General features: G+C 46.3%; 1 protein-coding gene and 1 long non-coding RNA gene across 2 annotated transcripts; both read right to left on the bottom strand.

Moving 5' to 3' along the window:
• Positions 1 to 268: 268 nt before the first annotated feature.
• On the bottom strand, positions 269 to 26,952 carry znf704 (zinc finger protein 704). Its single transcript, XM_052071150.1, has 9 exons — positions 25,980 to 26,952; positions 21,290 to 21,462; positions 3,638 to 3,741; positions 3,203 to 3,471; positions 2,664 to 2,764; positions 2,309 to 2,588; positions 2,029 to 2,160; positions 1,799 to 1,890; positions 269 to 1,306 (listed from the first exon to the last, which is right to left on the bottom strand). The coding sequence occupies exons 1-9, from the start codon at positions 26,244 to 26,246 to the stop codon at positions 1,192 to 1,194; spliced, it is 1,533 nt and encodes a 510-aa protein (XP_051927110.1). The 5' UTR covers positions 26,247 to 26,952; the 3' UTR covers positions 269 to 1,191.
• Positions 4,998 to 7,657, bottom strand: LOC127604342 (uncharacterized). Its single transcript, XR_007963276.1, has 2 exons — positions 6,510 to 7,657; positions 4,998 to 6,347 (listed from the first exon to the last, which is right to left on the bottom strand). It is a non-coding gene; the product is annotated as an uncharacterized LOC127604342 (long non-coding RNA).
• Positions 26,953 to 27,087: the final 135 nt, after the last annotated feature.

The following is a 27,087-nucleotide window of genomic DNA, read 5'->3' as shown; positions in this document are numbered from 1 at the left end:
AGACGAACTCACAATCACACCTAGGGACAATTTGGAGCAGTGGTTCTTAACCTGGGTTCGATCGAACCCTAGGGGTTCGGTGAATCGGTCTCAGGGGTTCGACGGAGCCTCTGCCATGGAAGTTAAGACACACCCGACTCAACATGTCATTTAGTTATGACACGCCCGCTTGGCCATCACTGGCTGCTTGTGCAATCAATGCAGCGGGAAATTTAGTTCGCTCAGTAATCAACGTGTGACTGTCGTGATTGTACGTGATTTTTAAAAAATGTTTTAAATCATGCTAACCATGTCGAGCAAAGAAAGAAAAGTGGTCGGACGAATATGTACAACATGGATTCACATGCTTCACGGACTGTGATGGGACTCAGCGTCCTATCTGCATGATTTGTCATGCCAAGTGGAGTCGGCAAAACTGAAGGAATGCTTCTTGAAACTGCAGGGAGATTCATTTTGTTCGCAATTAACTCATTCACTCCCAAAGACGTTTTTAAACGTCTTTTCAGACTTTGTCCAGAATTGGCTGGTACTGAATGAGTTAAAAAAATGTATGGCTCTTTGTGTTGTTAATAAATGTGTTTTTTTAGGTCTTGAATTTGTAAAAAAAATATTTAAAATTTTCATTTCTGAAGGGTTTGATGAATGTGCACATTAACTGGTAGCATTTGGTACCTCTAATAAGGTTAAGAAACACTGATTTAGAGTGTTCAATTAGCCTGCCATGCTTGTTTTTAGAATGTGGGAGTACCCGGAGAAAACCTACACAGGCACGGGAAGAACAGGCAAACTCCACACAGGAAGGCTGGAGCCAGCATCAAACCCACAACCTCTGCACTGTGAGGTCAACGCGCTAACCCCTCTACCACCAGGCCTCTCAGACAAAAACAAAGTTTAATTTTTTTCCTTTCCTGGGACGTTCCATGTAAAAACTTTCCAAAACACAGAAAAGAGGAAAGGAAAAAAAAAACATCTGAAATGGATAATTTTTCCAAACACAGTTTTTTAGCTGCACTTTCCCAAAAAGTGGGACTGATGGACCGACGTCCTGGCTCGGCGCCACCTTGTGGGATGGAGGGATGTCGGCACTAGGGGCGGAGCTGGAGCTTGATGGACAGTTGGGATTTTGATGTGAAAACAGAATGCATGCAGACCGAGGCTCCTCGCCCCGTTTCGGCGGGTCCCGATGTCCATCTAGTCGGTAAATCTCTGGCAAGCCTTCTTCCAGCGGCAGGCGGTGCACCACATGTCGCGGTTCTCCATCCCGTACACTTTGCGGCACTTCTTGCCTTCGCCACGTACTTTACGACTGCGAGGTAAGTAAATAAAAAAAAAGAAGGAAAATTCATTCATTCATTCATTTTCCGAGCCGCTTTTATCCTCACTGGGGTCGCGGGGGGTGCTGGAGCCTATCCCAGCCATCTTCAGGCAGTAGGCGGGGGACACCCTGAACCGGTTGCCAGCCAATTGCAGGGCACACAGAGACGGACAACCATTCGCGGTCACACCCACACCTAGGGACAATTTGGAATATTCAATCAGCCTGCCATGCATGTTTTTGGAATGTGGGAGGAAACCGGAGGACCAGGAGAAAACCCACGCTAGCATGGGAGAACATGCAAACTCCACACAGGGAGGCCGGAGCTGGAATCGAACCCGGTACCTCTGTACTGTGAAGTCAACATGCTAACCACTCGACTACTGGGCCGCGCAAGAAGGAAAATATAGTGTATAATAATTTTGAGGTCTGGGGGTTTTGCTTGATTCTTTTTTGTTATTTTTATTTTTTAGTAGTCGTCACCTGAGGGCGGCTGTGGCTCTGGGTGGCGACGAGAGGACGGCGATGGTTTGGGAACGCTGCTCGGTGAAGCTCTGACTCTTACTGGGCGACACCTGCAGGAGGCGCACAAGCCCAACCAGACATTGAAACCCCAAAATGCAATCAATGGCATTGGCACATCTGAATGCTGTTGGTAGTGTGTGTGTGTGTGTGTGTATGTCTGTGATTATGCGTGCGTTTTGTTTCCTGACCATGTTTCCGGTGAAGGTGATGGGAGGTGACTGCCAGGAGATGCTGAAACCCGAGCCGTTGGTGGGTGTGAAGCTGTAAGAGGCTGCCGGGTTGGTCGCACCGTTGGACGGGATGGACACCGGGGCCGTAGCCTAAACGGGGGGCAAGGCGGGGGTCACGTGGTTAAAGTGGGGGTTCAATTTAAGAGTGAAGAAGGATGTGTGTGTGTGTGTGTGTGTGTGTGTGTGTGTGTGTGTGTGTGTGTGTGTGTGTGTATGTGTGTGTGTGAGCCGCCTTCACCTGGTATGCGTGGTCGGCGTGGATGAGGTAGAGCGCGCTGGGCGCAGAGCGGCTGAGCGGCGTGGCGCTGCCAGAGTTAGGCTCCTTGGTGCAGGGCGGAGGTGGGGGCAGGGGAAGGGGCGTGGCCCCGTGTCCGTCAGTCAGCGAAGGCGGGGTCAGGACGGAGGGTGACACGGGCGACAGGCTGTTCAGGCCCTCGGCAACCGCGTCCGTGTTGAGCTTGATCTCTGTGTAGTAGAAGTCCTCCTCGCCGTCACTGCAGTCTGAGTCGCAGTTGCGCCTGGAAGGAGGGAGTGAAATAATAGGACCTTAGCAAACAGGAAATGAGCTCAGCAAACAGGAAGTGGGTACGTACCCCAGGTGGATGGTGCGGATGTGCCTCTGGATGCCGGCGGCGGTACTCAGCACTTTGCCGCAGTTCTTCCACAGGCACTTGAACATCACCTTCATGGAGTTCTGCACAGGACAAATGTAGCCCAGTTAGCACCAGGGGCTAGCTAGTTTGCTAGGTGGCTAGCAAATCGCATTTTTTAATAATGAGAATGAGACTTTGGTGACTTATTTGTTTGGACTAGTGTGCTTGTAGCTGGTTACCATTATTGTTAACATGATGTGTGGCTAACAAGTGCTAACACAATCACAACGTTAGCACTATCATTTGAATGTTGAATGGCTAAAACTTGTCCATGTAACCAAACATTAAAAAACACAAGGTCATGAGACACTTGTTTATTATATGAGATGATTAGATTAGCATTTTCTTTAGCTATGACAAAGCCGACTAAAGTATATTGTTTTAGGTGTTTAACTTATTTGCAAGTTAGCTTAATATTGTCATTAGCACATTGGGTCTCACTGCTCACGTGGCTAACTAAAACACCCATGGGCGGCCACCTTGCGCTTGCGTGGAATCGGCTCGTCGAAGAGCAGGCTACTTCCATCCGTCTCCTCCAGGCTGGGGTCTTCGGGCCCCGCATTGGGGGGGCCCCCGCCAGGCACCCGGAAGGGCTTGAAGCTGTCGGCTGAGAGAGGCGGCGACGGCGTGGAAGGGTTGGACTGGTCGCTGGGTGCCGACCAGCTCCAGTAGCCGCCTGATGAGCTGTTGCTGGAGGGAGTGAAGGGACCCCCGGAGCCGTTCTCTTTCCATGAGCCGCTCAGAGCCTCTGAGGGTGGGTAACGAAAATTTTATGCGCTGTTATTTTGGTGAGCACCACAACAGTGCTGTGCGACCATGTCAAAATTGGAACGCTAATAGTTGCTAACGTAACAGAAGTTAATATTGCATCTCGTTTAATGCGCTTTGGTTAGCAAACGTGTCTGTTAGCTTACCGCTGACTTTGACGGGCGGACTCCTGACAAGCGGGCTGTTGGAGAGGCTGGTGAGAACCATGGCTGCCGTCACCTTGTCCATGTCCACTTCCTCCTCTGACCGTCTGTTTAACAACAACAACAAAACATGATTAAACGAGCCGCTAAAATACAGTTTAAAGGTTTGGTGTTCCATATTTGGACGTGCATATCCTCCTGACTACCAGTAGTTCAAATTTGTCCTCTGTAGAGGACATTTGTGAACCTAAATATCTGCCACCCAGCGCATCCAATCGCATTAACTTCTTTTGTTACTCTAAAAAGGACATTCGGTGCTTTCCAATGATACCAAATTTGTAGAGGTTAGAAAAAGTAAAGAAAACGGCTTCCCTCGGTGCAAACACTTTTTATGGGAAGAGCAAAAGAAATACTTTTTTATCAAACACATTTTGTCTTGAAATGTTGTTAGCATTTTATTTATAAGACTCTTATGAACACGTTCAAGTGTTGTTTGAATTGTTTTAAGTGTATGAGAGCCTAATATTCAAGTGTTTAAAAAATGTAGTGGTATTTCAAAAATTTCTTTTGGAGTAGTCCAATTACTTCACATAGATTGGGGAATTTCAAAATAAATGTGATTGGACAACATTTTTTTTTCCTGTTAGTCAGGAGGCTATGATAGGGTTCATCGGGTGACATGGTTAGCTTCTGAAGACAAGCTCATTTAGCATTTATGAATAGCCGCCAGCGAACCAGCTGGAATTACGCACGTCTTCTGCTTGTCAACAAGCTACTTTGGGACCTCCAGGGGGCTCCGCTAGCAAGATGTTTTATTGCAAGTTAGCTGAGATGACTGGTCGTGCACACGCACACACATTTATGAAAGACATCCATCAGACTTTGACTAAGCGATCCGTTAGGCAGTTTGTCGTTAATTATGCACTTGGACGCCGACTCCCACCGCTCGTACATCACGTCTTAATTGAGAGTCCTCCAACTGCGCTTGTCACGCCATGATGAGCGCTCGCTGTTGCCTTGACGACAGTCGGTCACTTGACGGCATCCGCCAAGGTGACCAGGAAGTGGAGGACGAGGTTTGTGCGCTCGGCATCTTGATTGATGCGCGGCGTGATTAGCCAACGGCGCAGGCGTTCTTCATCAATATCGCGGCGACTAACGGACGGACGTTCGCGGTTTTGACTCCTCGACTCGCCTTTTGTCTCCTTCTTCCTTCCATCTTCTCTTTTGTTCGTCTCTTCCTATCTGACCTCCTGCCGCCTTCTGCGGCTATTTGCGGTTCACTATCGTCAACTGGCAGATCTCCGGGTCTTGCGGCTACTCACATTGAATGGGAGAAAGCCCAACTGCTTGAAAGTTGCCGTTTTCTTTTCTTTTTTTTTTTTTAATTGAAATGATTTTAAATGGCATCGTTTGATACTCTGGCCACTTACTGCCCTCTGCTGGAACAGAGATGAATTACATTTTTAATGACGTGTTGCAGCAAGAGGGACTCTTTTCGTACCTGCTCTGAGAGCGCCTCGACACTTCCTCTTCTCGCCCCTCCCCTCTTCAACCTCACCTCCTCCCAGCGTATCCATACCCCCCCCCTATTTTGTCTCCTCCCCTATTTCCACCATATCTTCTCCATTCCTACCGCCCCATGCTTAAACTACCATCTTCCTCTCCCCTCCTCTTGTACTCTCTTCTTCCTCGCTGTGCCTGGCCTCAGATCCTTAACACTCCTCCTTTTGTCTCCTTTCCTACGGCACCACCTTTTATTTCCTCTTCTCTCACCTCCGCCGCGCTCCCTTTGTCTCCCGCCCTCGCACCTCCTCGATCTTGTCAGACCATTGTTGCTCACGCCCTTAAAGGTACGACAAAAGGAGGTTGGACGAAGGGCCTGGATGAGAAGCAGATATGTGTGTGAGTGCGTGTGCGTGTGTGTGTGTGTGTGTGTGTGTGTGTGTGTGTGCCGCGAGACCACAAGGCTTGAGTTTCAAGCAAAATGCGCGCGAGTGTCGAGGAGGAAAAGTGCGTCTTTGTTTTTCTGGCGGACGTTAAATTCTTCTTGTGCGTTCGCTTAGCGCGTGACATGTTTGGCCCCCCCGGCGACACGACGCAAGCTCAAGCGTCAAGGACGCACGCATTTGTGCTTAGGAAGACGTTAGAAGATTGGATGCTTGTGGGGGGGGGGGGGGGGTCTAATTTATACCAGTTGCACCCCCAGATGGCTGCCACCCATTGACTCACACACACACACACACGCACACACGCACGCACGCACGCACGCACGCACATCTGCGTTTAATACACTTGGAAAATCGAGAACACCATGTGGGAAGCCGCCTTAGACGTACGGCGAAGAAATGAAACATCGATATTTAATACAGAGCAGAGATTGTAACTATGCTCTTCTCGCTGTGGTTTTTTTCCCTGCAAGGTGGGGAAGTGTGGCTCATATTTTTGTCACGTTCTGTCTGTTTTGGTTGTTTTCAGCCCCAGCCGGAGTGGAGTGCGTTTCCCTCCAACAGGCGCACCTGATCGGTGTTTAGTAACCAAGCCCGCCATTTGTTTAAGGACTGCCATGCCTCTTTTCGGATGATTGACTTTGCTCGCTGTTGAGCTTTCAGGTGTTGTATTCTAAACTTTTCGTTTTGTCTCAGAACTTTGTGTTTTCATGATTCCTTTCTTTTTTGAATCCATCTTTCTATTTGCTTTCGCGATATTAGGACTGCACGACTGTCCGTGTTTTATGTGCTATGTTGTGTTTATCATTTTACTTTATGTTAACTGTTTTGTTAAGCGCTTTGTTACAGCTGCCGCTGTTGTGAAAGCGCTATATAAATCAGCATGTATTGTATTGTATTGTATTGTATTGTATTGTATATTGGACTTTTGATATTTTGTTTGTGTATTCTCGCTGTTCTCTCATACCTTGCCTTTGCAAGCGCTTTTTGTTTTATGCATTTTTTTTCTGGTTGTAATAAATATTTTGTTGTTGCAGTTTGAGTCTGCATTTCTGGAATCCAAAATATTCAGGTCAGAATATGACAATTTTAAACTTTCTATTTAACACAAGAGCAGACATTATATTGGGAACCTGCTGTCAACTGTCTTTTTTTGGATGGTGCACAGTTTTTGTTTTTTTTACGGCGGGGGCGGGGGGCATTTCTGCATGGCATGCCAGTGTAGGGGGGAGCCAATCAATTTTCCTGTCCATTAATTGGTGGACAGAGAATGAGGCACTTTTGCCGACAGTCTCAGGGAAGGAAGCCTTTGGAGCTGTATCTCTCAGCCACCCTCAAGTGTACCACTGTGTGGAAACTGGCTTAGCCTTGCTATTTAGCTTACCCCCGTATAAAATCAGCAGGATGTTTTCCCCGAATCCCGGCTCCATCTAAACTTAGCGAGGTCATTCTCGATGCACGCAAACGGGCAGAAACAGAAACCCAGGTGTCTTTGGTTTCCCCGCCAGCCTCACGGTGATCAATCATTTCAAATGAAGGCTACTGAACGCCGCGCTGGATTACAGGAATTCCCCGCCCCTCACTCCTCTGTTTTGCCGGGCAGGACTGTCTTCCCCGCCAACATTACCGCCCATGCGGCCGGCCTCTTTTGCTGTCGTTCGTTGCTACTTTGGGGGTGCGGGGGCTTGGGGGGGTACAGCAAAGGGCGAGAGGCGTTTATTACAGGCGCGCCACTCTGGTGCCTATTTCCTGTGAGTGGCAGTGAACTCAACTCAATTTATTTCACAAAAAGCACCAGCTTGTCAGATTGCGAATAAAGACTAAAGGGCATATATTCTTTGTCCTCTGCGAAGAACGACCACAAGCACAGTGAGCAATTGCGATTGCCATTTCTTACAATACTAATGAAAGTAATGCGGGGATCGTCCTTGGCGATTTCCACATTGGACTTCCCTCGAGGAGTGTGTTAAATACGGGTTGGCCGACCAAACATAAGGGTGCGCGCCAGGTTTCAGACAGGTGCGGTCGGCAGCTGCGGGCCGATGGTTACATCACGTGTATGTTTTTCTGCCGCCTGAGGTTGTATCAAGACCCAAAGAGAGTCAGACCATTGACTGTGGGGAAAACTTCCGCAACACCTTGACAGCAAGCAATCGTCCAAGTATTTCCATGTCAGCCCCTTTCGGACGCTTTGTAAAAGTGTGGGGGGGGGGGGGCATGTCATTATAATAATTTCCACTATGAGGCCCCTTTCACACAGTCACGGTCTTTGGTAAAAAAAATACCAAAATGGAATAGTTGGATGAAATTGATGGGCTATCGACCAAGTATCAGCGGAAGAACAGCACCCGTGTGTAAAAGTAGTGCAAAACACAGGAAACAGGCAGTGAAGTTTAAAACCCAAGCCTCACTCCGTCCAACCTGTTGCATTGAAAGCAACTGCCACCGTCCGATGATGTCATCGATATCCCCATTCACAAATCCTTTTCCCAGGGTGAAAACTGCCAAATAAAGCAACAACGATCAAATATTTTTAGGATTGACTATTTTCTTGATTGTCGTATCAATAGTTTGAATGATGCCGGTGAGTGATGTGGGAGCCGGCAAATGAGAGCGTAGACTTGACTGGCTGTTAACTAGCGAACCGGTGTGAGTGCGTTGAGTGACGGCGTCAATTGAGACCATCGCTAGGTCGTTGAAGAAAACGTTTGGGGGAAAGGCGTATTCTGTCAACGTTGATTGTAATATAAAGTACGTATGATTGATAAATTGCCAGAGTGTGATCACTGGATGCCATGTTTGCGATTTCAACCAACCATTTGGGTTGTGCCGCCAAAGGATCCGGCCGATAAATAAAGGGTCTTTGTGTTTGTTTCTGAATCATTCGGACCAGCATCACCACGTTTTCCGGAGGGCACAGACAGCTGTTCTCAAAAACACACAACAATCAGCAGCCCGTGTGACTGTCGCAGTCATAACAACATATGCACTGGCCCGGAGCCGCCGCCAGCCTTCCAGAACCTCCTCGGGACTCGTAACTAGTTCAGACTTTCACCATTCGCGCGAAATAAAGCCGATGCGGATTTGGTCACGACCCCAATTTCGAATATTAGTGGAAGTGAAACTTAATTCGTCTTAAAACACGTTTGTAAGAGCAATTTGTGGTTCTAGATCGACGAAACAAACGCGCTCGGCTCGACTGGGAGCAACAGGGTGTGGTGTACATTAGCTGTGGAGCGCGCCAAAGACCCCGTGACTACTTTGTGTGTGTGTGTGTGTGTGTGTGTGTGTGTGTGTCTGTGTGTGCGTGCGCGTGTGTGTGAGACCGCTTGCCAAACAAGCGCAACTGCTGGCCAACAGCTATGCCGAAGCAAATCAACAGAAAGTGTGTCACATGCACATTAGCCACGCTTTTGTCCCTTTTCTGCCTCCCACGGTGGACATGTTGCGATTGATGGTACAAACAAATAAAAAGCAGGGCGTCAAGCGTCTCCTCGTCTTAGCTTATTTACACATTCACAAGCGATTAAAATATCCGTTTGTGGTTCATATTTGGTAGCCATTGGGAAAAAAAATATATACATATATCTCGGTGTGAAGATGGTCTGGAAAATGGGCAAGATTATCTTTGTGTGACAACATGTCGGGCTTCATCAGGGTCCAAAAAGACTTTTTTGTGGGTCCAATCATAAACGACATGCTTACTATACTTGATGCTGCTAACGAAACAGGCTCTGGGAGCTTGAATGTAAAAAATGAGCAAAAAATGGCAGCATGGAGGCAAAATGGCTGACTTTTGCAGCTGGCTTCTTGAGACTTTTTTTGTGGGTTTTCTCATGATAGACATCTCCACTAAATTTCATGCGAAACAGTCTTCGGGGGCTGACTTTTCAAAAAAGAATTCTGGGAGACATGGATTTACCCAATCGTATTTTTGATTAACACGATGCATTTTTTTGATCTTGCATGACACCTTATAGCCACTTTTTGTGGATGGAGGCCATAAAGTAGAGCAAAAATGTCCCAATTAAGCGTGTGTGCAAAAATACGCTGGAGTGTGTGTTCTTGTTATGAAAGGAAATGAAAAGGCTCACAAATACCGTCCGCGCACTTGTCTGGCAGTTTGATGTACACTATGGGATATAGGTCGATCTTTTTTTTTATTTTATGACACATACACACGTGCACACATGCCGAGTAACCCCCTCAAGCAAGCCAGATAAAGGGGAAATGATCATGTGCTCACTTCATTGCGCTTTACCTTGAGATGATTGATGCGCGCAGATACTTCAGAAGCCGTGCGAGCCCTACATTTTCCACTATACATTGGGGTGTTTTCACGCTACCTCCGATGGGGGCAAGTAAAGACGCACGGATGGCCGATATGTGGCGTGGCTGAGGTTTTTCAATGGCCGTTTGCCTCTGGCACGCGGGGGCACACGTACGCATAGGATGGGAGGCTCTCCTTTTTGTCCACTCGAGCAGCAGGTGATGGAAAAACAAGCACACCCCCCCACACCCCCGGTGAAATTGCACACGGGCACCACGTCCGAGGAGGTACGCGTCGCTACGCCGCATTGAACAAAGGCGGCGGAGTTGACAATCATGGCGACCTTTAGCGCAAATCATCAGTAAATAATACTACACCCCCCCCCAGACCCTCCGTCAACTGGCTTTCATTTAGGAGGAGGAGGGCTCCCATCTATACGATGCGGCGGCAAGCAAAACAAAGAGAAGAGGCTCAATGAAGCGAGCAAATGTAGAGGCTAAACGTGCGCGGCTCCGGAGGTAAATATGAGTGGAAGTGCTACCCCCGCCCAGCCTGCTCCCGCTCTCTCCCGTCCTTTGTCCTCCATGGCTTGATGTAAAGGAATGAGCAGCAAAGTAGCAGTTAGGACATTCAACGGGGGGGCCTTCAAAACAGACTAAAAATGGTGCCATAGGAATGCCAGGCCAGTCACCTCAACCCCCCACCCCCCGCCCCCTGCCCCCTGCCTAATTTGCAATTGTGTGGGTCCTTTACATACACGACTCACAAAATGTAACCTTCTCTAAAGCTTTTGAATGCACACGTCAAACTGTTTAAATGTTTCAGTACTTTTTGAACAAGTTGCCGCTCTCTAACGAGGCGCTTAAGCGGCAAAATTCACAACGACTTCGAATCGACCAAAAAATTTCCTGGTGTTTCAACAGTCGTCCTCATCATGCTGTTCACATTTTGACATCATGAGACCAATATGGCCCCCAACAAAGGATCAAAAGTATTCCAAAGATTTGGGGGGCTCGAAAGCCAGAGGAAGAGCAAACATTGCACTTTGTCATTTATTTTGTCCTCTTTTAGGACAAAAAAAATGCAATTCATTGACGCTCGATGTCGTCAAAATATTGCAGTACCGTGCAGGCATCCACGTCTAAAACTTTCCTTGTCCTATTTGGGTGAACATTTGGACATATTGCACGTATTCCGCACATTGGTGAGCCTTGGCTATGCACATAACCGAGGCTGGCAAATGTGTGACCGTTCCATTCGCCATTCATTGTGATGGGGTGTGGGGCTCCAGCCGCCACTACCTGCCGATTACGGCCCGCGCACACGCACACTCAGCCTTTTATCAGTGCCACTCTCAATTTTAAACACCTCGGCTGTACGTTAAGCATGGTGATGCACACGCGAGTCCAGTCGCTCATCTCCCAGGAGGACCGTTGCAGAGCTGGAGGAGGAGGGGGGGACCCCTTACCCAATTACACTTCCTGACGTGTGTGTGTGTGTGTGTGTGTGTGTGTTTGCTGAAGGCGCTCATGAAATCCTGTGGAGATTGAGCCGATGGAGGGCGTTAGAAAAGGCCTATCAGCGGCTGCCATCGGACAAAGGAGCCACCAGCCGCCACTCCAACATTTACCTAAAGGCCTTTGACCACCCCCCCACCCTCAGTGGCACCTACCACCAGCCCCAATTCCCTCCACTTTTCTTTCTTTCGCTTGAGTCCCGTTTATGTGGTGTTGTTGACCTTTGTCAGCCAGCCTTTGTGTTGCCTTTTATCATGGAAGGGCTGTGAAACAACAATTTCCCAACGAGCGTTCCGAAGCTAAACACTTTTTGGGGTTCAGTGTGTACAGGGAAAGCCGCCACCCCCGGCCCCTCTATCTTTATTCCGTGTCCAAGGACAACATACAACCTGGCAAGTTTTCACGTTAACACCAATATGATCTGTGCGGCATTGATAATTGCCTAGAAATGCCACATGATGGCGCCAACGCACTTTTTCTCTATTGGATAGGATATGGCTTGACACACTCACACACAAACACACACAGTCATACTTTGGTTTTCGACCGTAATCCGTTCCAGAAGGCTGAAACTATTTTACTAGCCCATGATTAGGGACGAATACACGATGCAAAAATAACATGAAAACAGTCAGATTTGCATAAATCACAGTGTGCTCACAATGAAGCGTCACTTCTCGTGTAAGGAAGCCAAGAGGAGTCAAGTGGCATATTCGGGTTTGCTCAGTTTGGTCAAAAACGGTTTTCGGTCGTAATCCGAGGCGTAAAAATCTCAAATTTTCTGGTTGAAAACCGATTTGGTCGAGAACAGTGATGTTTGAAAACCGAGGTTTGACTCCCCGTCCAAAACAATTGAGTGTTTTGTTGTTTTCACATTTTATTGTAAGAGTGGGTAACTAACTACTACTACGAAGAAACCACGCTCACTGTTTTGCATTTACATCTCTTTTTTTTTTTTTTTTTTTTAGCAGACTAGAAGTGCTTTTACATACAAATAGCTCCCGTAATTGTGACTTAACTACTGCATTAGTGTTGATTACATCACATGGAGCTCTGGTCATAAAGTCGAGAGAGAGAAAAGTTAATGGATCTCCGATGCTAACCGCTAACGGCGCTGTTCCGTTTCTCAAACGAAAACAGAGGCCTCTTTGACGGGCCGAGAGGGAGCCAGTGATGGTAAACACATTCATTTTGGGCCGGCGGCCTGTCAGAGCCAGCACACGCACACACAGTCACACAAAAGTTGGGATGCGAGCCCTCAGGTTTGGCAGGACATCACATTGCTGCCCGATCCAAACCCCAGAGACGCAGTGTCCTCATCCAATTGGAGTCAAGTTCAACGAGCGCGGCTTGAATCAAAACAAAAACAATCACGGCGGCGGCTGATTAGGTGACCGCAAGTCCGTATCGGCTATGCCTGAGCCTGAATGACGATGGGGCGTGAAGTTTGGACGTGCAATGCTACAATGTTCGCCATTTCACTATATTTTTGATATTATATATTATATATATATTAGTGATACTGACTTGGTCAGTTTTTCACTTTCTGTTGTGAGAAAAAAAGTGACTTACAAGTGAGCTACTGAGCGTCCACCAACAGATGGTGGCAGTGAATTTCACAACATCTGGCCACAATCAGTTCACATGGTTAGCTTGTTGTGTTTCCATTTTTTGGGTGCAGGTTTCACCAGATTTCCTTCTTTTGAAAGGGAGTCCTTAAAATCATGAAAAATGGGGGTGGGGGGGCTGTGTACGTGTGGACTGGGTATGGAGTAGTAATAAAGCAGGAGTGGGGAAAAAAAGGTTCCAAGGCCAGCCAAATGTGTTAAAATAAATTCGAAGTTGCTAACTAACCTGTCCATGAAAAGAGAAGCTCCTGAAAAAGAGGAAATTGTGGCCAAAAAAACAAAAAACAACCCCCCCAAAAAAAGCAGTTCATATTAAGTTCACTTAAAGTCAAAGACTAAAAACGGAGCAAGTAATGGGGAAAAATGTACATTCAAGTATATTATGCTACTACCGTGAATTTCCTCTACAACGAAACCATGTTTGCAGCAAGAATTTTTACACAACAGGGGGGTTTTCACTGTAGCAAATTTGATATCAGATGTAAACAGAAACGCACACAAACGTATGTGTATGCTTTATTTTTCTCCCAATGGTGCCTAAATATGAGCATACGCTTATTTGACATTTCACATAGTCAGTGTAGAAAGAAAAAAAACGGGAAAGAAATTGCGAAATTTACGATCAGCATTCACTATCACTTACATCAATTTCTTGGTTAATGTCTTTTATTTTGTTTCCTCCGTCTTTCATTTTGATAACTTTTACCCTCTCTTCCAGTGTCAGAGCTCTTGTCTTAGCTGCTTGATATCCAAAGGTCCGTTTTGTAGCCATTTTAGCAAAGCAACGTTCATGCTGCGTCTGAAACTAACAATAACAAATACTTCTTGGACTACTGCGCATGTGTAAACCAGTGTGGTGGTGGCTGTTGCCATTTCCGAATGAAGCAGTAGAGGTCGCTGTTGGATTAGACTTTATTGTAGTGAATCTCGTCGCGAGGCAAAAGAAAAAGATTTCGTAATAACGCAACTGGGTTTTTTCATTGTACGGGGGCAGGAAAGTGGGAATGGCGCTAATGCATGATGATTTTTTCACACTAGAGGGTATTTTCGCCCATGTAGGTTTTATTGTAGAGGAGTTTCACTGGAGATGTTTTGTACAGTAAAGTACATTATAGTGCTTTGTTATGACTAAAAACACTTCAGAAATCTTTTGTTTTTTGTTTTGTTTTTTTGCGGGTCTGGAACAAATGAATGACATTTCCAATCATTTCACTGGGGAAATTTCATTTAAGATAAAAGTGATTTGAGTTAAGAGTATGACCAAGAAACAAATTAAACTCACCAGTCAATGTTCTAACTGTATTTACACTTCACTTACGTGTGGGAAAGGAGAGCCACAGTCACGGCTGTGTTTTCCCCATGCTTATTGACCGCCGAGAGGACAAAAGAAAATGATAAAACACACTTAGAGCACACTCACTGTTGTCAGCCGCTGCTCCGGCGATAAACAGAGCTCACTGTAACATTCTATCCTCATACGAGGTGAAGCGTCGGGGAAGATTTGGTGCCCCCGCAATTTGCTAAGCGTGAAGATAACAGGAATGATCCCCCCCACGCGTTTGTCTTTTGGTAGCAGGTAAAAGCGGTGCGGCTAATGACCGATGTCTGCGACGAACAATAAGATGAGCAACAATGGGATGGAAGCGCTATTAGCCACCGAGTCAAAGCAATTATTTGATTTAGCGGTGCCATGGTAACAGACATAATACGCTCATTGAGGTCCCGTTGTTGCCGGGGTATAACCTTTGTTCAATCTACGGGTATTTTTATTTTTTTTCTAAGGAAATCAACATTTTGATCCAAGTTGTCAGCGTAGGGTTTGTATGATCGTGCCCTCAAAAGGATGCAGCAAGCAGTCATGAATATGTACAACAATGACAACAAAAACGAGTACACCCCTCGGTGCGATTTCTGATATGATATAAAATATTTACAAAAATTACACTGTAGGTAAAAACCAAATGAGGGGAGCATGCAACGATTAATTGCCTAATAGGATCTCAAATAGTTAGATGACAAAAATAGCTGAAGCAAAATCTCAGCCGAATGCAAGAATAATTTTCCCCACATGAGGAAAGCGTCCATAAAAGACAAGCAAAGGTTAGCAAATGAACAGCCAGCCAACCACAAACGGTCATAAGGCCCCGCCTTTTAAAGCCGTACACACACAAAGTTACAGACTTCCCAGTCGGACGTGAGGATGGCACCCGCAAGTGGACAAAATAATATCCGAATCTCACATCCACTCTATCGTGTGTTCATCATGAAAAATCATATTTCATAAATAATCAGTAGAATACTCAATTCTGAAAATATTTGATAGTTGCAGACCTAGTTAACAGTGTAAAAAAAAACACTGAAGCCAATCGGTTGTATGCCTGCTGCACCGAGTTCCTGATTGGACTTTTTCCTGTTCACAGTTTTGGTTAAATTCAGAACTGTACAAACTCATCTTAAGACATAATCCATGCTCATAAAGTTTCTCCATCATCATCATCATCATGACGAGAAGTTCGACTTTGTTTCTTTGTTACGTTACTATACGCTACATCTGGCCAAGTGCTGGAGCAAGCTCGCAAGCCTGGCAGATGACAGATTAGCCTCTAAAATTCCTTCCTGAGCTTTTTTTTTGTTGTATTTACGGTTCTGGTCAGCTGCCTGCTCATGAGGAAAAGACACCAAAGACACCCAAGGCAGCCTCTTGCGGGATTGCCACGTAAAAAGGAGATTCTCGCTCTTGTCTTTCTTCGGGCGAGATTTATGTAACATCAGAGGCAGAACAGATGCTCATTTGATGTGGAGACCAACAAATGGAAAACTTTCAATTAATAGCTCACCAGGACATCTGTTGCGTGCTTTTTAAGTCAACGTCTGTGTTATTAACGACAGGGCGTGGATGGGAATCCGATTATCAAACTTTGATGAAATTCCGCTTTCAGCAAACGCATCAAGCATCGGCGCTCGCCCAATTGCTCACAAAGGTGAAATTAAACGGCAGAGTTGCCGCCGAGTTGAGCGCATTACCTTCTCCCCTTGTGCGCCAAAAGATATTGGTCGCATCTGGAGAAGCAGACGGCAAATGAAAAGGAGAGTCTGATGCTCCACGTGATCGCACTCGCCCTATTCGAATGAACTGTACAATTTCAACAAACACATTTGAGGGGGAGGGGGGGTTGGGAAGTAAATAGATTTTTTAAAAAAAAGAAGAGGAATATTATCCTGCATTACTTTGCATTTTAGGGAGCACATCACAAAGCCTGCCAACTAAATTCTGTTACCACAGCCGTGACAACCCAATTTTGTCATGATTTTTTTTCCCAGTTGGACTCACTAATACAGTAGTGAACTCGGAATTGCAGGAATGAAATAATAATAATAACAATGTTTTTTTAAAAAACGCTTTCTCACCATAAATATAAAACAATCAAATGAAACACAGGAAGGACCGCAGTAACTTTGCTGGGATTCTTAAGAGCGCAAGCTAGCTAGCCGAGCGCAAGCTAGCTAGCCGAGCGCAAGCTAGCTCACTAAACCCCATTCATGTCCAATAAACAGCGTTTTGTCAGTTTCGAAGAACCTAAAAAGTGTTCTTATTCTTGTTGAACTGTGGCATACCCTTAAAATGTTCATTCCAACAAAACAAACACTCTCTAAATTGCGTAAAGTAACTGTGCAACTTATGGATATGGCAAGTTGATCAATTTTCTGGCTTAGGTCAGGTCAAAGTCCTCTCTGCGGATTTATAAAGGAAGGCTGCCGCTACGTCCAGCGCCTCATTAGCGCGTTGGTTTTGGCCGCAAATTGCGACAGTGGCAGCCGTCAATTCGGCCCGCCTCGTGGAACTATAAACGTCGCCGTCTGCGCCGTCGATGCACGCCTGTCCATAGAATCAATTAGAGCCTATTCTCCGAGCGCAGCACTTTGAGTCGGCGCTCCATTAAAGCCCGCAACTATGGATTAGCGCGAGGGGAGCCGGTATCGCATCAACGCAGGCCCGATGCGATATGCATTATAGATAGCGAGCGGGCAATGATAACACGCGGAGCCTCACTCACTGACACAAGTAGGGCAAATTAGCATATCGGCGATGTTCTTCTCTTGGATTGATTCATGCCGCCGCTGCCGACAGAACGCGACAATGCAGGCAAGAAAAGACCTGGTCAATATGTCTCCTCAGAACCAGCGCCATGTTTTTTTTTTAAATTCGATTGACATATGCATCCATTATTAATCGACTCTGGTGCATTTTATAACCATCGGTCTAATTTTCACAACACTACGGCGTATCGACAAAACACGGGCCTGTGCGAATTGGTTGCAGCATCTCTGTGACAAAGTTCACCTGCAATGCTGACGAAAAGGAGTCACGAGTTCAAGTCGATATGCAAATGGTTGCTTTTAATTACGCGCGCTGAATGTCAGCGAGCATGGATTTGCAGACGCTTGGCTTGAGAGCCGTCGGTTGTGCGGCTCACCGCAAATCTCTGTGTTAAACTTAATTTGCCCGGCCCCCTCACACCCTGCCGTGTACAGCACGAGGTGCCAATTGGGACAATTTCACGGTTTTGAGGAACATAATGGGCCGGTTTTAACTACAAAAAAAAGTGTCCTTGTGGCGTCGTGGCTTTAAAGACTCTCATAGCAACATTCATCGGAAGGGGCATGAGAATGTGTTTACGACAAAGTCAGATTTGCGACTCTCTCGCTCCAGAATTCTCCACGAGTAAATATTTGAAGGCTTGGGTTTCACCGAATATAACCCTGAGAATTTTGGCTCTGGACTTTATAGTTAGCGCTCAACTATTTTGGACGCGGCGGGGCCATAAATCTTCCTCCTCAACGAGGGGATCGCAGGCTAGCGATCTGGTGGCTAACAACCGTTGTGGTTTTCCAGCCTTGAACCAAAAAACGCTTCCTTTGGAGCCGTCATCTAAATTTCCTTCTGCGAGGCACTTGTCCCTGGAGGAGGTCCGTGAAGATGGAGGATGCCAAATGATACAATATTGAAGTCATCGAGAAAGACTGCCTGGAGGAAAACTTTCACACGCATCGTTGCGGCACAAGAGACGCTTTTGTTTGGCGCCTTGATTATTTCCCGACGCAGAAAGGTCTGATTTTTATTTATTTTTTGAAATACTCATTGTTACGGCGAGGCACTAAAGGCAGAAATGTGGGAATATGATCATACAACAATGCAGAGGACGCTTGACTGCAATGAGATAATGACGCTCTAATTTTAGAGCTTTTCCACTGGTTGCGCAGAATTAACATGGGGATTCTTCTGCTGCGCGAGATGATCGTAGACGGGAAACTCAAGTTGCGGGCAGTGGATGAAGCCATGCATTTGAAATCTTTGAAAGTCCGGCACACTTTATCCCTAAAATGGTTCAGTTTGGCAACTTAAAAAAAAATAATACCGCCATAAGAACAGAATACTAATCTAAGCAGGCTAGCTACAGCAAGTTATGCTAATGTTGTTGATACAAAACTCTCGCCTGGTAAGTACGCACACTCCAAACATTTGCGGCGTATAAATGAAAAGCACATTTTGGTTATTTTTAGCCACACTCCGATCGTATCAGATGTCGGAAAAGTTAACGAAGGAGAAAATAGTTTCGGGGAGGGGGGAGACAAGCTTGTCCTTTAATCCATTTCAGAACGCGGAGGCTTGGAGATAGCGATCGGTACGGGAAAAACGCTTTTCTTTGGCAAATGCTCTGGCTGCAGCTGGCTTTTGTTGTGCATTTTCCTTGCCGCGTGGTTCTGCGTGAACGGTACAAACATGGAATAGAAGGCTTGAGGTCATACCAGAGGTGCTGCAGCCTACTGTTACGTCTCCGATGTTACAATTTCACATGAGACTCTGCGTGAAAGGTCAAGGCTGTCTTCCCCCCCCCCCCCCCCCATGTTACTGTTGTGCGTGAAAGGTACCAAAAGTCGACCCGCAAATTTCTGTGAAGTGGAACAGATGCACGACGCGGCTCGTCCTGCATTTCTGATTCGTTCCCAACAACTCTTGAGGATCTTGTTTTGGAGCAGAACAACTGGTGCTTGTACTTTATTTCCCCTTTCTAGCAATTAGTCGCCGCAAAACCATTTGTCAAAAGGCTAAAGCGCTGTCGAGCTCTGCTCGGCTCCGGTTACAGTTGATTCTTTCCTGCGTGTTGGGAAAACATAGTGAGACCCTTTGCTTTGGAGTGAGAAGCTGGAAGGCATGAATAAAAAGAAAGACGCTGATAAATGTGTCTGAAACAAATCAGAAATGTGCCACAATGACCACTTTCCGCACGGCCACACGCACCAACTTTCATAAAAATATTTCGAAGGGGGCGTTTGGGAGTTGGATGTCACCTTCAAAGGCTCACTGCATATCCTCCTGAAGCCTTATATTTCTCAAACATCAATCCCGTGTCTTTTTTTTTTTTGCGCAGGCGAGATATTCAGGATGTCTAGCGCGCAGCTAACGAGTTAGCCGGAGGGCCGGACATTTTCTCACTAAATCACCGCCAAGAAACTTTTTGGAGAGCACAATTAACAACCCCAAAGTCAGGATTCTCCAGGGAGCCGGTAGTGAAAAATGAAAAGGGGGCAGGGGGACAAAATCCCCTGACATTTTCCCCCTCCATCAGTCACCTTTTTTTTCCTCCTTGTTAACAACCCCCCTTTCGTCTCCTTACTCACTCGCCTCCATTATAGATAAATGTGAGTGTGTGGTCGCAGATGGGCAACGGACGGAGATCCGAGGGCTCTTTAATCTCACGGCAATAATGGCCGCGCTTGGGGTTCTATTTGCTGCTCAGGCAGTCAATTTCATTTATTTATTCATTTATTTTTACAATTGGGATCTTTTAGAATTCATGCCGGCGTAAGCTTTGAAGTGCCAGTCTCAAAAATAATGACATGACAAGTGGGGGCAAATTGCTGCCCATTATTGTGGATCCTAAAACGCCATTGTGACGTGAAGGAGCCGTGCGCTCTGGTGATATCCGCTGAAGTTAACGTATGGTAAGACACCAGACTTTTACTTTTATTTTTTTTTCATACTTTTGATAGAGTCTGCTGTTTTGGTTAGCAAATGGCCTCCGCAGTTAACAAGAGTGAGCAATAGCCAAAGGAGTGACGGAAGGTAGCGCTTCTATGAAGGTTCGAGACAAAACACCGGGCAACTGATGGGAGCGCGGCGTTTATTTGAGGCCCGGCCTTTACCGGAGGCGCTACAATGACATCATCCTTTCAACACACAAAAACCGGCTCTGGCCACGCGGCGCACACAGTGATGAAAGTGGATGTCACGCGACAGTGACACAACTATGCCATAAACCTTTGCTGAACTTTGCTCTGATGAACTCCCTCCCAGTGAGACATCACACCCGCTGTCAACTCGCGTAAACACACACACACACAGTCAATGAGAACATTTTGGAGGTTTGAGATACATTTATGGTAAGTAATGATGGCGAACAAATTGTGCTTGCTGTGGCAGCTGTGCTTGTGCATCGAGTTATCCAAAAAAATGTTTTCTTTCTTCAGGAACCAACCCCGGATAAAATTAGGTGACCATTTGCATTCCTTTTTTTAGGGTGTGAATTTTTTTAAGAGGTAATGGTTAAGCACTGCACTTGGGGGACCTACACTAGTTTCCTGTGAAGTGCGAAAGAACTTAGCGATGTTAAACCCAAACTAATCCCGAAAAAAGGGGTTGTCCACAAAGCAAACGATGCATTAGGGGCAGATGCACAACTGCCCCGCACTATCCAGTTCCTGCAGGAATCACAAATAACCTACTTGTATTAGCTGTACAATAGGAATATCCTGTTAGCTTGTTATACAAAAGGCAAGAGGCCTGAGTTACCAGGGGCGGTGCTAGCAAGCTAAGCTAACGAGACTAGCAACATAAGCTAGCCTCTAGTGGCTCCATTGAACTCGATGATAAGGCTCTGCAGCTATCTGTGTAGTTTAGTTTTTACTTGGGATTTTGATCTTTTTAAAAAATGTAACTGCAATTTTCCAATCTTTGTGGGGCACCTGCGCAAGTGCCCCCACTTATCCTGAAAGGTTGACGGGAAATATCTTTGTTCCCGCAAAAAAATAAATAAATAAAGCTGGTGGGCAATTCACACAACTGGATTTTTACTTTGCAGATGTATTTTGTCTTTTAAGAAAGTTAATTATGGTGTACCAATGCACTTGGGGCACCTACACAAGTGCCCCAAATTAACCTGAGAGGTTGTGGGGAAATATTTTCTTTGTTTCTTTTGGGGGGGGGGGGGCAAAGCCAAATGAGTGTCTACCTGGGGTGGGGGACGTCGATGCTGGAGGAGACAACCTTGCGCTTCTGTTCCAGCAGGGACACCGACCGACAGGCGTCCATTCGTTTGCCGTTTGTCTCACGGTGGTCACTCTCCGCCGCCGTCGTCTCAGGGCCGTCCGCCTTTTGCCCTTCTGGGCCTCCGTTCATAGAGCTCTGAGTGGGGGAAGAAACGGTCAGGACTGGATGCATCAAAGGCTTCTCAAGTGCTCGTGAGTCTTGGACACATTCAATGGTGAAGAGTCAGAAATGACTATGCCACATATTGAAATGTCACCGGCACGTTAGATTCACCGGAGGCAGAGCCATGCATTTGAAATGATGGCCTGTATACAGTACGTGTTGTTTTGTGAAGTTGACTAAATCATCTTGCTCACATAAAAACAAACAAACATGCATAATAATTGATGAGGCGATTCACCGATCGTCAAGGATCATGTTTGCCGAGAAGCAACAGAAAGAGTTTGAACATCAACACTGCACTCCACTATCAGAACGTAAAAAAAAAAGATGACCTCAAAATTGATTCAATTCAAATGTATAACACGTAAAAATAACGTTAAAAAACAGCTACATGAAAATAATAGATTCTCATGATTAAATGCAAACGCATTGTACTTAAAAGGTAACGAAAACTGAACCAGAGTGAAATGTGCTGTAGTGGATTGAAAGAAAAATTCAGTTTCAACACAGAATCCAGGGATTCTTTCGCATGCCTCAAGAGGGAGCCCACGTACTGTACATCTTCAGGCAATTGTTGCACACTTTGCGAATTACTTTAGTGAAACAATTGTTTTAAATCTTCTGGTTCTTCTTTTTTTTCTTTTGAGGAATTGTTTTGAACATGGAAATGAAGTAAGACGGAAATTCATCAGGCTCTTTGGCTATGAATAAACAACATGAAAAACAAAAAGCATAATCATAGAAGATAAAACTCGCTCGACCAGGGGTGCCCAACCGCCGGTCCGCGGACCGGTCCGCACAGAAAGAACTTGCCTTAATTCAGTTTATTTCTAAATACGAAAGTTATTTTATTTTGAAAAATTACCGGATTCTCCGTTACATCCGCCTGTGTCACGCTTGACACACCTCAAGCCACGCTTCTCCGTCACATGACTGAATACGCTAAAAACAAAACGCAGGAGCTCGTAAAATGAGTTAAAAAAAACTGCTGAAGATCGCAAATGACGGCGGCCTTAAAAGTACGTTCGAGACAACTGGATTAAAGTTATGGCTGAATACTCTGAGATCGCCACAAGAGCACTGTTGCTATTTCCGACATCCTACCTGTGTGAGGTGGGGTTTTTCTACAGCAACGGCGATAAAACACAATTACGAAGTAGACTGGACATAAACCACACACTAATTGTCTCCTATTCCCCCGAGATGGGACTGTCTGGTTGCAGAAAATCAAGCTCGGGGCTGTGGTGAGTCGTCATTTTCATGCACTTTGAATTTGCGTTGTATCGTATTTTGAAGGCATTAAACATTACCATAGCGATCAGTGTTGTGGCCAGATTAGACGCTCCTTGTGTTTATTGTTATATTTCGAAAACACCACAGTTTTCATGCAGCTCATACCATATTATTTTGTTGTATGATTTCCGCCACACCTTAAATGCCGGTCCCTGAAAATATTGTCTGACATAAATCGGCCCGTGGGGCAAAAAAGTTTGAGGACCCCTGAGCTAGACAATACTTTCAATTGTATTTCATGAAAGCTCAAATTGATTCATTTGAATCAATTGTTTTCTTTTTTGTATTATTCAAAATGCAAATGTGATTTGATATTTCAAACAATATACCTTTGTAAAATATACCGGTCGTAATATTCAGAACATTACTTTGTTTAAAAATCCAAGAATAGTTTGCAGAGGAAAAACTCAAAATAAAAACATGCTTTTAAGAAGAAAAAAAAATCCTACGCGTTGTGGGAAGCAATACTAGCTGTTGTCAATGAAAGCCGCCACATCCATTCCAGACTTGCCCACCACCCCATGCCAACAGTGATGCCTCTTTTGGCACGGTGCCAAATAGCAAACACTGCCAACAAGTGGCTATGAACACACACACAAACACACACACTCACACCCTCCTTGGTTTGTTCGGCAGCGCGGGCATGTCGCCAAGTGCTCAGATTTCTCGGAGGATGTCACCCGCTGCCGACCTGGGGGTGCCCGCTTTGTTGGCCTGTGCAGCTGCATCAAGGGGGTCGGCGACGTACCCTCACAAACAACAAAAACCCTGCATGTTTGAAATAGCAACACACGCACGCAAGCACACGCACGCACGCACACACACACACACGCCTCTTCCTCATTTTACAGCTTGTTTTCGAGCTCGGAGGAACACTTGTGACCATTGTGCATTGCTAACCCCCTTTGTGGACATTCTAAACACGGGCTCGCACGTGCGCGCACACACACGCCCACACGGGCTATTTAGTTTCCTGAGGTTACAAACGTAAACACGGCGAGGCTAAAGTTGAACAATTTGAGGTTTTAGGTCAAAATAAGCCTCGTAGTTGCGCAATAGTACCAAAAATTGGCGAGACTTCAGCTCAGCGGGACTCGCAAGGAGTGTGATTGGCAAACACTGAACAGGAAATGAAATGAATTCATCAACTTACGACAACATAAAAACGGGGGCGGTTCCAAGAATTAACGTTCGCCATAAATTCATTCATTCATCTTCTGTACCGCTTGATCCTCACTAGGGTCGCGGGGGGGTGCTGGAGCCCATCCCAGCCGTCTCCGGGCAGTAGGCGGAGGACACCCTGAATCGGTTGCCAGCCAATCGCAGGGCACACATAGACGAACAACCATTCACGCTCACACTCACACCTAGGGACAATTTAGAGTGTTCCATGCATGCCATGCATATTTTCGGAATGTGGGAGGAAACCGGAGGACCCGGAGAAAACCCACGCAGGCCCGGGGAGAACATGCAAACTCCACACAGGGAGGCCGGAGCTGGAATCGAACCCGGTACCTCTGCACTGTGAAGCCGACGTGCTAACCACTGGACTACCGGGCCGCCGCCATAAATTCACACATTGTTTAATTTTACAGTAAAATTAAACAGAATGTGTGAATTTATGGCGAACGTTAATTCATGTATTCATTTGCTGTAAATACCCAAACGGTGCTTGATTGCATACATATTTATCTCTGGTATGAATTACTATTGTCGTTTTTTTTTAAATCAAGCCATGCAAATCATTTGAAGCCCGAGGGAACAGGCCAATTAATCCACACGCCACCACAAGTGATCCTTTGTGACCACTAGGGGTCAGTATTGCTAAATTCCTTCAAGGGTGAGTAGTTTACTTGATCTTTATTTTTTAAACTTCTTATTAACATTTGTTTTACGGTTAAAACCCTTCAACTATGTTTCCCTGTCCCTGGCGTTCACCTACACCGGGGCAATTCCAATCAAGACTCCTCAAACGCTGCCTCGCAAGAAGTGACACACTGTTATGGACCTCCTGAAAATTGTTTGTGAACTTTTTGGCTTTTTTAAATGACTGGGAGGATGGCATGTTCGGCCAGCTGATGTAAGTGGTGGTGGGTTGCACGTACATTTTGTACCCCAAATTGTTTTTTTTTCTTACCTGGACAACTACAGTATTAAGAATGGTAACATGCGACATTAGACAAGTGAAAACAGAACAGACTTAAAATCGCACTGGCCTGTCTTTGACATTGTTGTCATCGTGCCACGTGACAGCAACAAAAACACAACCAGCCACTATTTAAAACGACGAATGGCCAGATGTGAAATGGAATGCTTGAAATATCATATTTTGTTTTTGGTTGTACTTACTCCTTTTTTAACATTTGTATGACAATGAAGACAGTAAACGTGATGCAAGAGGACGGAATATGAAGAAGGCGTGATTCGAATGTCTTGTGCTGCGTTACGTTTTTTCATCATGCCGGTTGGCAAAAGCAACAACAAAACAAAAGCAAGCTATGGTAATAAGACAAAAATGTGTGTCATTTTTATGTTGAAGGAAATCAGACAGTTTGTTTCGGTGCTCATGAATATGTGTCAAAATATAATCAGGAAAAATGACAATTATTTACTGTGTGGGGTAGTTTGCATCATGCCACCATGCGACAAAAAGAAAGAGCACATACTATGCACAAACTATGTTAGACTGCAAAACGCGTGCAATTTTTTATCAAATGGGATGACTGACATCAAACGATCAATTGCAATACCCACGAACAATTGTACAAATATAAGAAAGACAAGCTTAAAACAACAACGTCCTGTTGTGTATCGATTACATCACGCCACGTGACAAAAACAACGCGTCGCCATCTGACGCTAAATTTGATGCTCGAAACTGAATAACTAGTTGCTAATGTGAAAAAAAAATGTTAAAGTGCAGGACACCAGGAGTCCAAATGGCTGCTGTCGTTTGCCTGCCTCTGCTCAGCCGCCCACGAGAGCACATGAACACGGCGCAGGCCCCGCAGTGGAGCCCTTTGTGCCACATTGCAGAATGTCTCCAAAATGTCATGACAGCACGCCTTTTTTACTCGTCCTGTTTACTCGCCGTCGTTAATCACGCCCCGGGCACTGAAAGTCAAGGCATCCCGCGGAGGGAGCCCCGAAAACGGCCACAACACCCTCGACCGTCCCCCCTTCTTCGTTTCACGTACCTTCAAGCTGGACTTGAGCGTCCCCTTTGCGTGGTTCAAGCCGGCAGCGGCTATCTCGTCCTCGGCGAACTCCTTCAGGCTGCCGTCCGGCAGGAGCACCGTGTAGACGCTGCTAGTGTTTCCACCGCGCCGGGCCCCCGCGTCCCCGCCGCTCTCCTGCTTGACAGCCTGGACGACTCCGGTCACCGGAGCGCCATCGCCGGTCGGGCTCGGCGCGTACACTCGGCTGCCGAGGACGGAGCGCTTCACCAGGCGTCGGGTGTGCATCTCTACGCGGGTGTCCAAAGCGAATTTACCGGAGGAGGGGAGGGATTTTTATTTATTTATTTTACAGCATGAAGCTGTCGGACTGGTAAACAACGTCAAAGGGCGGCAGCAGCGGGTGCCCTGACAAAACGTCCGGAAGGGGGAACATACTCGATGGGCTCGACACTCGAACGGACGCCGCCGTCGTCTACGCCGACTTCCGCGGTGAAGACAAGACAAACAATTCTCTCCACGTCCAAAACCCGCTGCCAATCTTGCTCTTGGTTCTGTTTTTTTTTTTCGTTTCTTCGACCTGTTTGTTTTCGCTGCCTGCCTCGCTATCTGGGAGAGAAGTCGGACAGAAAACGCGGAGCTGGCCTAGCCGCCATGTTACGTTTACACGATGGAGCAAAATGGCGCCAAGCCGGTCGACCAAGCTTTTTCTCGTCGACGACTTCGCTTCAATTGTCGCGTTTAAACCTTTCTACTCGACGCCATTCGCTGTCGTGCACCCGCGGGAAGTGAAATTAGTTGAAAACACGCGCTTTCAAGGGATCCGCGTCCAGTTGCGGGATGTTCCAGTACGGATTCGGCTCAAGCCTCAACCGGCGGAATGCTGCACGTAAACATGTGCGGTCCCGCCGTCGAGACGCTCCGCCATTGGCCGGCGGAGCACACGCCTCCACAAGCCCCCACCCGCTCACCGCTCCTGCGCTTCCTTTCCCCGGCTTGCTCTCTTTCTCGCCTTCTGTCGGGTCCGCTCCATTCAAAACAATTATGCAAGGGAGGAGAGGAAGCGAGGGAGGAAAGGGGGGAAATGGAGAAGACAGATACACTTTATGCTTTAACCCAGTTTGCAGAC

The sequence above is a fragment of the Hippocampus zosterae genome, chromosome 7 (genome assembly GCF_025434085.1).
Source record: "Hippocampus zosterae strain Florida chromosome 7, ASM2543408v3, whole genome shotgun sequence".
Taxonomy (NCBI): domain Eukaryota; kingdom Metazoa; phylum Chordata; class Actinopteri; order Syngnathiformes; family Syngnathidae; genus Hippocampus; species Hippocampus zosterae.
Note: the sequence above shows the minus strand (reverse complement) of the source record. Positions and strands in the feature narration are given on the sequence as shown.